Genomic DNA, 16,071 nt, shown 5'->3' with positions numbered 1-16,071 from the left:
GTCCGAAAATCTACAACAGCTCGATTTTGTTTGGTATTTTCTGCCTCGTACAACCACTCTGTGGAACCGGCGGTTTTAACCAAACCGATACGACATGGGAACCTTCGTGAAAAGAGCGTACATATTTTCCGTCCATGGGTGATAGTCATTTTCCATCAGGTAAGCCTTAGTAAATTATATTCTTTATTATTGTAACGTTTCGTGTAAACTTCTTTTCTATATTAAATGCAAAATAATATTACTTATTTATGAAATATATATTTTCGAGTATTGATATATATCATTTGTGTTTATTATTAAAATTACCACGAATAATATTAATTCACGTTTCTCTATATTTCTAATTGAAAACTGTTTAACGGGAAAGCGTTAAGAAAAATCCCTCTTACTCATAAGTTTATTGGCTAGCTTATAAGCCGAGCCTGCAAATCACATCAACGGAAAAACACTAGAGAAATATTATATTGATATCAATGATGTAAATGTCCCAGTGCGGGGCTAAGGCCAATACTGTCTGTTAAATACACATGTGGCAGAATTTTAATGAAATTTGACACATACACGTTTTCTCACGATGATCCTTCGCAGCCGAGCACGAGCGTATAAATTAAGCACATAGAATTTCAATTTTGGCTGCCATGTTTTGAATCCGCAATCATCGGTTTTGATGCACGCGTTCTGACCACTAGGTTATCTCCGCTTATATAGTGATATTATCAGACAAAATATAATTTGTTACGATTTAACACACGAGCAACGAGAAGGCATTTTCTTAATTATCTAAGAATAAGCATCGATCAAAGATACATCGATTCATACCGTAGCGTTTCATATGTGAATTCATTACAATTAGCCTAGTAGAACATACATATATTTTTTAAATTGAATATAAATGTGGCTGTTTTTATCAATATTATTGTTATTTATTCCGCATCTGTAGATAACATCACTCTTAAACGAAAAAAAATATTATCTCACCGAATGTGAGAGTTCCTTGAACTGTAAAGCGAGAGATATTTTATCTTAAGATAAAATATTAGAGTGTCTTTCTCGTGTACGACACGCTAACTGTGGCATTATATGACCAATATATATAATTATTTATCGTTATAAGCAGGATCAGTTAATACGTCGACAGCATTTGGTTTCGGAAAGTCGACTGACATAAACGCGCTTAAGTTTTTTTTTTTGTTATTTCATTTTGAAAAAAGAACAGTTTTTCGACTCTTCGAAATATTTTTAAAAAAATACAGGCTTTTTATATTAATAAAAGTACTTTTTAATTAGTCATTCTGCGATGGATTTAGATTAAGATTAAATTATGCTATAATTTACTTGCGGTTTTTTTCATGACACATTTGTCCGTTACAAAACTTAAGTATTATCTATTTTTTTTTTATGTGTTAAGCACGTAAGTATTGTGTTATTCAGCATCAAGTACAGTGAAAATATTTGTCAAGATGTCGACAATAGTGTTTAAAATTAATGATATACAATACGAAGGTAAGTAAATATAATATATATTTTTATTCAGAATTAGTATTAAATAATTCTACGTTATAACAATTTGAATAAAATTCTACCCATAAAATAATACAGGGTTCCCTTACATTTTTGACTGTTAATATTTTATCTAGTATATGTGCGTATATGTCTCTAGTCACCAATCCGCATCGGTGCAGCATGTTCATCTTGATCCAAGCCTTAAACCCAGTAGCGGAACATTTAAAAGCTGTTTTCAACTTTAATAGATAAACTACGTTAAATATTTTATTCTTAATGAGAACAAGAAAAACTAGAAAGAAAGATTTGTAGCTTATTAAACCCGTGCAGCGGGATGTTTTAGTGAAATGCATGTGAAGCGTATTAATACTATTATTATAGACCGCAATCCACTATTTTAAAAACAATAAAATCAATACTTAAAAATATTTTTTCTTCTAAATTTAGCTGATGGAAGATACGGCCCAGATGTATCGTTGAACGAGTTTATAAGGAACGTTGCAGATCTCCGGGGTACTAAAGTGATGTGCCAAGAGGGGGGATGTGGGGCTTGTATCGTTGCCGTACGGGCCCCGCTACCACCTACAAATGAAATAAAATTATTTTCTGTTAATTCCGTAAGTAATTAATTTAATCCTATAAGAACCGAATGGAATAGCACAAATTGTATCAATTAGAATATTACTTATTTATATTCATAGCTCTATCTCTATAACTATACCACTTCAGGTAAGTTTTTTTTTTATACCAAGCCGTTAATAGTGTTTTTAATTTGGCAATAAATAAATATGTGTTATGCTTCTATATTGAATAATGTCATTTTATTTGAGAACATCTATAAAAAGCCTGTATGATGCATAATCCTGACACAGTACAACGACTTCTTGAATAATTATAAACTTAAATACATATCAAAATGAATTTACATTATAAAATAATAATATTTATAATACGTTTATGTGTGTGTGTGTGTGTGTGTGTGTGTGTGTGTAAGAAGTGTAGTTTTATTAATTACTAGCTGATCCTGCGGCTTTATCCGCACGATTATTTGTAATTTGCATTTTTTATATTGTATTATTATTGTTAGTATTATTTTTTTCTGTCCCTTTCTGTATAACATAGTAGAAAAAACTTGTGTTAGGTTAATAGATAAAATTTTTCTTTTCCATGCCGTGATAACTTTTAATTAATAATAAACAACACTTAGCTAAATATGTAATTACCTTTATTTTTAACCTATAAATGGTGTATGTTTTGTAAGTTGTCCTTAATAATAAAATAAAAAAAAAAATAAAGAAATTTAAAAATCAACATCACAAACTGTCAGTCCTAATTTTACCCACTTGAGGGGTTAAATATTTCCTTTCCGGAAACTTAAACTAGCTCCATACCCAATCTCATCTAAATCGATTCAGCGGTTTAAGAGTGGAGAAGTAACAGCCAGAGATACTTTCACATTTATAATATTAGTACAGACAGAACTGCCTTCAGATATTCCTATTTAGTTAATATTGATTGGTAGAGAATACTTCAAACATTGAGTTTTTTGCTTAAATTACATACATACTTTAGCAGCCTGCAAATTTCCCACAGCTGGGCTAAGGCCTCCTCTCGCTTTGAGGAGAAGGTTTGGAGCATATTCCACCACGCTGCTCCAATGCGGGTTATGGAACAATGGGATACACATGTGGCAGAATTTCGTTGTAATTAGACACATACAGGTTTCCTCACGATGTTTTCCTACGCCGCCGAGCATGAGATGAATTATTATAAACACAAATTAGGCACATGAAAATTCAGTGGTGCCTGCCTGGGTTTGAACCCGAAATCATCGGTTAAGATGCGCGCGTTCTAACCACTGGGCCATCTCGGCTCTTAAATAAATATACTAAAACTATGGTTTATGTAAAATATTATTTGTAAAGAGTTTAATTAATTGTTTCAGTGCCTTGTATCGATCTTGTCATGTCAAAATTGGGAAATAACAACGGTAGAAGGTATTGGCAATAGAACAATTGGCTATCACGAAATACAGACAAGACTGGCAAAGTTTAATGGCACCCAGTGTGGGTATTGTACCCCCGGGTGGATAATGAATATGTACAGGTAATGCTTTATGAGGTCTTTTCTTTTCATAATACGATAAAATACGAGTGAGGGAGAAAGAAGATTAATAGATTTTTTTCTGTTTGCATTTTTAGCTATTCGTTATTATAATTCCTGTAAAAAAAAAACATCGATAAATAAAGTCTAGTCTTTTAAAAATTCCAAGGACTTTTGCAAAAATCTCATGATGATGTAGAAGACTTAACACAAATAAAGAGCAGTACACATAGCGGAACACTACAACTGTCCGTAATCAATTCTATACATGTCAGAATTTAACTGTTTTTACCATTTTGGCCATAGCAATAATACTTAAGAAACGCTAACTATGCAAAGCATAATACTATATTACAAAATTAAACTCTCTGTTTTCTTTCTCACATAACATAACTCGATGGGATGGTAAATCTGGCACGGCTGAAAGACTTCAGGACCAGACCAACGGTTTTCTAAGACTTGGGACCGTAACCACTACTAAAATTAATTTTTTGCCTGTTTTTTTTTGGAATTTATACTCCAACTCTAATTAAACATTGTATAAAATTTAAATAGACTGTCGAAGCAGAGAAACCGTTGAAAAAAATAGTGGCCAACAGTTACGACGTCAGTCACGCACACCAAGATAATAAAGATTGCCCGACTCTTTTAGTTCTTTATTAGTGTGCCTCTCTATCTAGGTATATAAATTATCTAAGCACATTTTATGCAATGAGTCATAGTTTGTATTGCATTCGTAATTTAAATCTCATTCCAATTAAACTTACATTACACGCGAAGGATAAAAAATACAAATTATTATAAATGAGATTCTTAAATATATTGCGAAATCATCTAGTCATTCTCTAAACTACACAAAGTTGATCGATGTGATCATCTTCAAAACATATTCAAGGCAACGTTATAAAAAAAAATGTACAACATTAAATAAATATTAAATTGACAGTAGGCTGGCAAATGTTTGACAGTAATTATTCGAAATACAATAATAGAATATTTACCTGCTGACACACACATTACATTTATATTTTGGAGGTCTACCAAAAATAAACACATTAGCTTAAAAATTCAGACAGTGATTTGAAATCGTAATTCGTTACTTTTGCGTCCATGTTGTTTGTTTAATTTCTCATTGCTCTGTTCTAATTGTATTCCATACAAGATATATAATTAAATGGTTCTCTATTCACTATTTTAATTACTAATGCTAGTATATAATTCGTCTTTGTGCTAGGGCCGAGGATTTCTAAGCAACTATGGTCACGCTAAGGAAGTTCACAAATTAAGATAGTCAACTCTCAGCTTTAATCAGTTCCTCGAACATTGTAATATTTCTGTTATGTTAGCGTCAATATCACGTGTTAAAAGTTATATACCATCGCAAAAAATTTACCTCTAGGGATTATTGGAGGCAGTAGCTTTCTAGATGTAGAGGGTGGTTTTATCATTACAACACTAATGTATTTTCTCTGTGCTTGCTTGCATGAAACAGGAAACATGGAAATTGGTTGTTTCCTCGTGATATATTACAATGAAAATTGTCTAAAAATCAACTTCTAAGTCAACTTAGTATACATATGTATATTTTTAAACAAGATTTTAAACTTGGAACGTCAAATGGTTATCTATTAATAAAATATATAATTTGTATAAATACCTAGCAGGATGTTATGATAACACCGCAGAAATATCATGAATTGTTTACATGCCATCAAATGTTACGAGATCATATCTAATTATAATTATCATAATGGTAATGTTGCTATTAATAAAAATATAAAATGAGACGAATTGAGAATAATACTGACATGATAAATTAACTACATTAATTATTTTTACTTTAAAGCTTAGTAGATAATTAACTAATATCAGTTAATTATCTCTCAAACTTTCCTTTCAAATATCCAAGTAAATAAGGAACAGCCTATGACCTCATCAATTTCATTATACCACTTTGCTCCAGCGGAGGTTACACATATTCATTCGATACGTGTATGTTTTCTAACAACAGTTTCCATACACAAAATAAGAACTTGAAAACGCACCGCTATTTGACTAGGTTCGCTGAACCTGAACGCTTTAATTAAGATTCACTTTTAGTAACAACGGGACCATATTAGCCAAAAAAAAATCCCCTTCTTGTTACATTTTAAAAACGACTAAACAAAGAAGTACTTCATCAAATGAATAACATAACACAAGTTTAATAAGTAACATATTGTTGCAGTCTTTATGAATCAAAGAATACAAAAGTAAATTCAAAGGAAATAGAGAACTCATTCGCTGGCAATATATGCAGATGTACTGGATATCGACCTATAGCAGACGCTTTTAAAAGTTTCGCAACAGATGCCGATAAGAGCTTACTAAACAAATTACAAGATATAGAAGACTTGGGTTTCTTCAAATCGTGTGCTGTTAAGTGCACGCAAGACAATGATTGGTGTATCTTAGATAAAGCTAGTAATAATGAGATTATAGCTATTGAAAGTGGAAATCACAAATGGTTTAAGGTCTACAGCTTAAGTGATGTGTTTAAAGCAATAGAGGGATGCCATGACTATAAATTGATCGCTGGAAATACTGGACAAGGTAAAATTATAACCCTTTTTTTTTTGACAATAATTGTACATCATAGGACTATAATATCAATTGTTTTAAACACACTTTTAATAGCTTCATTTAAATTGTTGTTTTTTGTGTAAGTGATTGTGACATCATCTTCTGCAATGAGTTCCGGGTTTTTCTTACAGAATATTTCCACGGTATCAACTCGTATATGTTTCTGAATGTGATATCATTCAATTCAATCTTTCATTACTTCCAGACGTAGAACAATTATTTAAAGGGATGACCTTTTTTCAGGTGTATACCACATATCAGGATATCCCAAGAACGTTATCGATATTTTCAACGTGTCTGAATTAAAGGGTTATACAATAGATGTAAATTTAATATTAGGAGCTGGTATGACCTTATCGGATATGATGGATGTTTTTATTAAATTAGCAAATGAAAATGATGATTTTTCATATTTAAAAGAATTTCATAATCATATGGACTTAGTTGCGCATGTACCCGTCAGAAATGTAAGTAAATTGGAATGAGTATTTTTAAGAAATAACTGCAAAAGGTCAAATGTACAATTTAAAACTTCATAAAATCCAATGTTTTTTCACGTCTTTTATTTAGCTGTTAAGTTAATCATTGATAACCATGGAATCGGTATTTAAAGAAAATGAATATTTTATTATAAAAACGTAAATACAGGATCAGTTTTAATATTATGTGTAATTTGTAAGTGATTAACTCTTTTTAATTGACTTTTAAATATTATAATTCAAATGCTTTTCAGTATTTTTCATAAAAATAATATGAGCAAGGCTCACGCTTGCATTTTTATTGAAAAATTTCATTCATTCGATTTTCTTGAGATACATATTAAATTATCTCATATAGATAAATAAATGTAAACATAATTAAAACAAAAAAAAATTAATTGAAAAAAAAGAACATTTTTTTAGGTTTAAATATTTTAGTCATAATATGAGCATATTTTAAATCCTATTTAATTGACAAAATGATACTACTTAAAGACTTTTTTATTTCAGATTGGTACTATTGGAGGAAATTTATACATGAAGTTTGTTAATAATGAGTTCCCATCTGATCTTTTTCTACTTTTTGAAACTGTTGGAGCTATGATAACTATCGGTAAAGTTCCAACCAAGATTTAAACTTTTAAAATTACTACTCGATGTTTTAAATTTCTATTTTATGATTTTAATTAAAAAAGTTATTTAATGTCTCATTTTTTCTAGCGGATGCTCCCAATAAGTCAGACACCGTGACTTTAATAGATTTTCTTAAACTTGACATGAAGGGTAAAATCATTGTAAATGTTATGTTACCGCCACTATCGCAATGTTGTTTCGTCAAAACCTTTAAAGTAAGTATTCTGTTACATATTTAATTATTCAGCCTTTTGCCGTCCACTGCACGAAAGCCCCCCATAAAACACCAACCATCCTGATCTTGGGCAGCTCGCATCCATCCCGTACCTGCCACCTTTTTTTAATTCGTCCTTTCACCGTACAATACGTTGGCCATTCTTAATTTCCACTCTATCAAGTCTCGGCTCCATTGGCAATCAAGGCGCCTCGAGACATGGCCAACCTACTTCCACTTCAGCGATCTCATACCACAATACATTCATAGGAAATCCTACACAAAAAAATTATCAAGCAATTTATATTTACGTAACGTTAGTGAGCAAAGGGGCATAGTTTTAACTAATATAATATCATTTTAAATGTTAAAAAAGTGTAACTGCTGAGTTTTTTGGAATGTAGATTGTACCGTAAAGAACCGGTGTTTTCGGTATAATCTACATTTCGAACCGGTGGTAGCTTTTCATAAAATAGCTATGTAAAATGACGATTCAAAAGTAATTGTAAAAGCTTAATTGAAAAAAGTATATTTTGATTTTGTTTTGAGTAAGATTTAGAAATGCCTGAATCTACAGGCAGACGGACGGCTTAAGGACGGTAGTACTTAATAATTATGATCATAAAAATAATAATTGTTTTATTTTCATATCTAAATACATCAAAATACGTAGACTATATAGAGTAAGAAAATATATTTTACAGTAAATTGAGAAAAAAATCTTTATTATGCACGGCGAGGACTGCAGAGCCAACCTCAAAAATAGACTTAATAACGAACCAAACCATAAATTTTATGTATGAAACATTTTTCCAGATTATGCCTCGATCCCAAAACGCGCATGCGATAATTAATGCTGGTTTTCTTTTTAAATTTAAACATGATCAAGGAATACTTGAAAAGGCAAAAATAGTTTATGGAAATGTTAATCCGAAATTTGTTCATGCTACTAAAACTGAAGAATCTTTAAAAGATAAAGATCCTTTCGCTGATGATGTATTGAAAATAACTCTTGAAACTTTGTACGGAGAAATCGATCCAGATACAGCGCCGCCAGAACCATCATCCGAATATAGGAAACTATTAGCTGTGTCTTTGTATTATAAGGTAAATACTTTAAATATAAATTTAAACATTAATTCCCAATTTACATTATACTTAATACAATATTGCATTTTACCAATTTAAATTATATTTTAAGTAATAATTATGAAAGAGATGGAAGAATAAACGACTTAATGACCTAGATTTGTTGGTATTTAAATACAATATATTCTATATGCTCTGTAAACTTTTCCTTTTCTATCTACGTGATCTTTTTCTCTTTTATAAAATATGCAAGTTGTTATTGTGTGCTACCAAAAGCACTTTGCCTTTATAATTTAACAGAGTAACAGAATTTAACAGAATAAAACGTAAGCTTTATAATTTAACAGAGTTTATGATAAAATGAGCCAGAGATTTATCTACGACATTGACAGAATGTTTTTTTCCTATTACAACATTGTTAAGACAAGTCATATTAATAATGTGAAATTAATTCCCTTTTGAGACTATGCGCTATTCGTCAAAACAAAATCCTCAAAATTTAAGTAATATTCTCATTTGAACATTATGAAAATTTATGAATTTCGTATTTTCGCTAATACATTAAACTTAATACTAAAAAGTTGATAATAGACGATACATCTTAAACGATTATTAAGATTATAGTAATTAACTAACGTTTATTTTTATAGGTTTATAAAGAATGAAAAATTTATAATAAAAAAACCGTTTTAAACATTTCTGAAAACATAAAAATGTTTTAGGCGATCCTCAGTTTATGTCCCGAAACAAAAATCGATAAAAGATATCGTTCCGGGGGAGACGTAATTAAACGACACACTTCAAAGGGAATGCAATCATACGATACAGATGAAAGTGTTTGGCCATTGAACAAACCCGTGCCTAAATTAGAGGCATTGGTTCAATGTAGTGGCGAGGGTACATTTGCCAATGACTTGCCATCACAAACAAATGAAGTTTTTGGTGCCTTTGTAACAGCTGATGTTAACCCGGGTAGTGTTATTGCTGGGTTTGATACAACGGACGCTCTTGTGAGTAGATTCTCATTATTTATGCAACCAAAATAAAACATGATTTTATGTCAAAATTATTTAAATGTATTTCAGAAGATTCCTGGCGTAATAGCTTTTTACGCCGCTAAAGATATACCCGGAAAAAATAACTTTACGCCTATTAATGCCATATTGAATTCAGAGGAGGAAATCTTGTGCTCAAAAGACGTAAAATTTAATGGTCAACCTGTTGGTATAATTGTGGCTAATAGAGAGAAAATAGCAACAAATGCTGCTAAGCTTGTCAAAATAAAATATGAATCAATATCTACCAAAAAACCTCTTTTAACAGTTCACGACGTTTTAATGTCAACAGAAAAAGAAAGAATATCTTTGGATAAAATGGTAGAACCAACTGATATTGGTAATGACGTTAAAAAAGTTATCAGCGATAAAGTGATTTTCGAATCGCAGTATCATTACTATATGGAACCACAAACATGTGTTGTAAAACCATCAGAAGATGGCTTCGAAGTTTATTCTTCAACACAATGGCTTGACCTGACTAATATTGCTATTGCTGAATGTTTAAACGTACCTGTAAATAGGTAAAATATTTATTGATGATTGATTCCTGCATTTTATATTATTTTTATAATAAGCAACTAAAATATAACACTATACATATTAGATATGTATCTTAGACAGTATTATATATAAATAAATATATACAAAATGTTCATGAATAAAGGATAGAGAATTCGAAAAACCTGAATTTCATTAAAATAAATTATGATCGAATAACTAGTATGCAAATTGCATTGCTTAAGATAAAATATATCAGAAAGTTTTAAATGTCACATATGTATACTTGTAAAATAAGATTTATTTATTCTCATTTCAGTATCAACGTAATAGTACGCAGGGTAGGCGGTGGTTATGGTGGAAAAATTACCAGATCTTCACAAATAGCATGCGCAGCGGCTTTAGTGTCACAATTACAAGGAAAGCCTTGTCGATTTATTTTACCTCTTCAGACAAACATGAAAATTATCGGAAAACGAGCACCGACTTATTGTAAATTCGAAGTAAGTTTTACTAAAACATTGTAGAAGACTATTCAGTCTTATATTATATTATAGACGACTATTTACTGAACACGTCCAATTATATTAAAAGGAAAGTAACATAATATTCAAATTACTTAGCGGTAGTACAAACTACTATATCAGCTATTTCACCGCCAAACAACAATACTTGTGTGCCGTCCAGATTGAAGAGTGAGTGAGCCAGTGTACCTACTAGGCATAAGAGATATAATATCTTGGTTCCCAAGTTTGGTGGTGATTGATAATGTAAGGAAAGGTTAATATACATTACAGCGTCAATATCTATTTTCTATATTAAAAAAAAGCTTAGAGAACTATTGTATGAAAATTTAAATGTATTTATTAATTAGGCAGGCGTAAATGGAACTGGAGAAATACAATACTTAAAAATAAATTATTATCAAGATAACGGTTGCTCTAAGAATGAGAATACTTCTGTGATAACTGTCACTCATCTTCCCAATTGTTATGAATCAAAGCGTTGGCACATTGAAGCATATGGCGCACTTACGGATACGCCTTCTTCAACTTGGTGTAGAGCGCCTGGTATGTTCTATTTAGTAATTATTGTACTTATTAAATTTAACGTTATACTTTTCTTGTAAAATAAAAATAAAATCGTAAAATATGTAATTTTTAATAAACTCTTGACTGATTTTTTTTTTTTCAAAGCTTCAACTGAAGGCATTGCAATTACTGAGATTATAATGGAAAAAATAGCCCACGAGCTGGGTAAAGATGCCATACAAATTCGACAAGCAAATATGAAAAAAGAAGACAATCCTATCTCCGAACTCATCGAACAACTAAAAAGAGATTCTGACTATGAAACGAGATTACGTGAAGTAGAAGATTTTAATAAATCTAATCGTTGGAGGAAACGGTCACTTAAATTAATGCCAATGAGCTATGAATTGTTTTATTTTGGTCCTTTCAATTCTTTAGTATCGATATATCATGCAGATGGTTCAGTAGTTATAACACATGGTGCTACAGAAATGGGACAGGGTGTTAATACGAAGGTAGCACAAGTGTGTGCTTATATTCTTGGAATTCCATTAGAAAAAGTTAGTGTTAAACCAACTACCAGTTTTACATCGCCAAACTGTATGCCTACCGGGGGTAGCATAGGAAGCGAGTGTGTAGCCTACGCTACTATGAAAGCTTGTGAAATTTTACTAGATCGATTAAAACCGATAAAAGATAAAATGAATAATGCTACTTGGAAAGAAATTGTAGCAGAAGCGTTTATTTCTGGAGTTAATTTACAGGCTACTTACATGTATTCCACTAAGGACCCTATAAAGTCCTATGATATTTCTGGCGTTGTAGCTTTGGAAGTAGAAGTTGACATTTTAACTGGGAATCATGATGTCCGAAGAGTTGATCTGTTAGAAGATACTGGCAGAAGCTTAAGTCCAGAGATCGACGTTGCACAGGTAATGCCAATTTTTATAATAACTGTCGGTATAATATCAAATTTGAACTCTAAATTTTCTTTCAAACTGGCTACTTAATAACACTATCTTCGAAGGTTTATCTTCGAAATCGAGCTGAGTTTTGACCAAATTGCTGGGTCATACACTGTTTGGCATCGTTAAATGACAATTATAAAATGTTTTAAATTGTTGTCGAACAATTTCAAAATAGAGTTTTTTGAAACCTTAAAATTTATGTTTGTTTTGTTCAATTTATTTCTTTATTGTCAGTCAATAAATAAAATAGTCCTCAAAATAAATTGAAAAATAAAAATATGTTTTTTTTTAAGTGTAATAAATATTTGTCATAGATTGAGGGTGCGTTTGTAATGGGATTAGGGTACTGGACGTCAGAGAAAATTGTTTATGATGAGAAAACAGGGAAACTTCTAACGGATCGCACATGGACATATAAACCTCCCGGCATCAAAGATATACCAGCTGATTTCAGAATATATTTCAGACGAAACTCTACTAATACACTTGGAGTGTTACAATCGAAAGGTATTCAAATTGCTTATTAATAAATAAACTTGTAAGTTTTCACAATAACATTTTTGATAGTAAAATAGATTTTTACTGCGCCATTCGTGATACTTAATTTTTTCCATTAATCCTGTAACGTATATCCTTATTAAGCTCTTAGTCGTAATCTTTAAGCATAACGTTTAGAGTTGTCCTCCCGAACGTGAAAATTATTTTTTAATTGCCCGGATTGAACAGATAGATATGTAATTAATATATTATACACTCTTTATCCTTTTATATAAATTCATATATATAACAAAGAATAACCGCTTATCTATGATATCCTTAATATAAATATCCTGTTTGTATAGGTATATACAAATATTTATATACACAATATGACTCTGTTCGAAATACATATGATAATCACTGGTGATAATTAATTTTGATAAAAATAGACCAAGAACCCAAACTAAATGAAAAGGGTCATCGAATATTGACTCAACATAATTATACCAACTCTTTGGGCACATTTAATCCTTATAAATTCAGGATCATTGAATATTTGTCAAATATATTCGACATTAGATTTGGTAATGGGTTTGACACGGTTAGAGTACAAAAACATATAAATTGACAAATAGATTGTCATTCGTGCGTAGTGCCTTCGTCGCTATTAGTTTTGTCATACATTTACAACTAGTTTTCGCCCGCAGTTTCACCCTCCTGTAAAAAGTAAAGTGTTGCGAGTGTTAGGGATAAAAATCCTATGTGCTATTCCAGACTATAATCTATCTTTGTGCCAAATTTAATTGTGATCTGTGCAGCCGTTATAGCATCATTGAGTAAGAAACATCCACACAGTACACAGTTCGGTCAGGACGATATTATTTTAGTATGTCTTTTACCCAAATACCCAAATGTAAAAATTTACTTTTTCATGATAATTATTTTAACTAATAGAGGTTATAAATCACAGCTTAATGACTGGTTGAAGCAAAAATAACGATTTCGTTGTGATCCTAAAATATAAATTTATTTGACACATTAACATTAACGAATACATAATAATAAGAATTAAAAGTTTAAATTCAATTTCAGCAACCGGTGAGCCCGCTTTATGCCTTGCCGCTGTCATCACGCATGCTCTCCGTGAAGCGGTGAGATCGGCTCGATTGGATGCAGGATATGAAGACAATTGGATCAATATTGGTACGTCATTGTAAAACTGTACAATATTATCTTTATATATGTAAGTTCTCGCCAGTGGCTTTGCTCGTGTTTTAAGGGTTGATCATCGGGTGTTAGGTATAAGAAAGTAGCTTATGTCCTTGCTTCGAGGTTCAAGCTTGCTTCAAACCTATATACATAAATTTTATCAAATTCGGTTCAGTAGTTTGGCGGTGAAAGCGTAACAGGCAGACAGAGAGACAGGCAAATATACATTAGCATTTATAATATTAGAATAGATTCTTCTGTACGTGTGAATCTCACTGAAGTCCTCCTAGACGACTGCACCAATTTTGATAATACTCTGTATGTGTAGATTTAGATTGGATTTCATGATTCTTTTAATAAAATATCTTTTAAGCGAAGTCGGGACGAGCAGCTAGTCCACTATAAGTTTAACACAAACCCTTAAGATATAACACTAGTTCACGGGTATTAAAAATGAAATAATTTCCTCTTTTTCCGACCTCTCATGAGAGTAATATCAATTTTTCCGGTTGGATGCCGATACTTTATTTGACGACTGTCAAAACTATTGCTATTGCACACATTACTCATTTTTATAATGTTTATTATTGACCAGGAAACATGGCAAAAGTATGGAATAATTTAATTAGGAAATATTAGGAAGTTAGCTCTTATATGTAAAATATAGGTTACATACAAAAAATGTTCTTATAATTGCAAATTTCTTTAGTTAAAAATCCAACCAGATACGACGCTGGACTGTATGTATGCGTCATAGAAATTATTTTGGAATCAATATCACTCTTTGAAATAAAGAACAAGCTTACGTACATGTGTTCTTAGTTCACAGATACTTATAAAATATTTACCACACAACGTGGATATTATCAAGTCTTTATCACTGACACTTTCAAACTCAATCTTCCAAAAATTGGACCATAATAATAACAATTCTTAAGTGCCAAATTAGAAATTCAATTTTAATTTTTAATACCTTACAAAATGAATCAAACTATGTAGTTGTAGACGAAATACTTCATTGTTTTATACATTTCAGAAAATCCGTGCACAACCGAGAAAATATTCATGGCGGTGGAGCATAAACTGGAGCACTTCAAATTGAAATAAATTACCTTATATCTTACGTAATAAAAATGTAATTTAAACAAACACTTGTAGAATTGAAGCTCTAGTCTACAATGTAACTTGGTATAGCATATTTGTATCTGCTGACGTGAAAGAATTCAAACAGAAATAAAGCAATAAATCGACGTGTTTTTAAGCATAGAGACGATTCGTTGGATTGGATCGTAAATGTTTAAGTTACTTTTAAATAAGAAGAAAACAATAGAAATAATAGACTTAAAGAAGAGAGCAATTGTCACGTCAGAAAACTAGTCTGCAAACTTAAAAAAATTAAGATTTAATTTACGCGATTATAATATTTATGATTAATATATCTTTATTTAGAATACAACACTATCACATTTAACTACTTATATCCACTTCAATTTTATTTAAAAAAATCCCATAAGTTTCGTGGAACGTTCAAAACGCCATTTTTTCGCAAATCCATAGTGAATATCATAGATTAATCAAGGTCTCGACCAATGATATCGCGTCAATTTGCTGTCAAACGTTGTTTATTTGGCTTTATTCCTGTTATGGTTTGAATAGAGTATAATGTCGATAACGATCAAATCAAAGATAATTATTGTTACGTTAATAGTGGATAGTACTCCTTAGTTACGTACACTATTTGATACTCCATCAAAACTCCGCCGTAGACAACTTTCCTATAAAAAGACACAAAATAATAAATAACCTTACTAAAATCAACTTAAATGTAGATTGGTATTTGGTTGATATCCATACGGCAGATATTTTTCTGACATACAAGATGCCACGCGACGTTTCACTGAGCACGAGATAAATAATAGCACACACACACAGAATTAGCATCCAAAAATTCAATGGTACCTTGCTTGGATTGAATCCGAAATTATTGGTTACGATTCTCGTGTTTAACAGACGAACTGTCCATGGCTTTGGTTAATTTTCCTATTGTTTGATGTAGTTTTGTAATTAAATGTGCCTGCAAATTTTTATTCCTAGGTAATCAAAGTTTTGGTTTGCAGTTTTGTATTTTTTATTGTCGATTGATCTTAGTAAATCTTAGATTCCCAGGTCTGGTCTGTATGGTAG

At 31.2% G+C, this 16,071-nt stretch overlaps 1 protein-coding gene across 1 annotated transcript; it reads left to right on the top strand.

Moving 5' to 3' along the window:
* The first annotated feature begins 1,370 nt into the window (after window positions 1-1,370).
* LOC113399628 (uncharacterized) lies at window positions 1,371-15,036 on the top strand. Its single transcript, XM_064217114.1, has 16 exons — window positions 1,371-1,503; window positions 1,951-2,120; window positions 3,449-3,609; window positions 5,834-6,198; window positions 6,472-6,695; window positions 7,218-7,320; window positions 7,428-7,555; window positions 8,371-8,661; window positions 9,366-9,653; window positions 9,729-10,222; window positions 10,519-10,702; window positions 11,074-11,269; window positions 11,396-12,162; window positions 12,513-12,705; window positions 13,771-13,881; window positions 14,924-15,036. The coding sequence occupies exons 1-16, from the start codon at window positions 1,461-1,463 to the stop codon at window positions 14,992-14,994; spliced, it is 3,789 nt and encodes a 1,262-aa protein (XP_064073184.1). The 5' UTR covers window positions 1,371-1,460; the 3' UTR covers window positions 14,995-15,036.
* Window positions 15,037-16,071: the final 1,035 nt, after the last annotated feature.

Source organism: Vanessa tameamea, chromosome 15 (genome assembly GCF_037043105.1).
Source record: "Vanessa tameamea isolate UH-Manoa-2023 chromosome 15, ilVanTame1 primary haplotype, whole genome shotgun sequence".
NCBI lineage: Eukaryota > Metazoa > Arthropoda > Insecta > Lepidoptera > Nymphalidae > Vanessa > Vanessa tameamea.
This window is presented reverse-complemented; position numbering and strand designations above follow the sequence as displayed.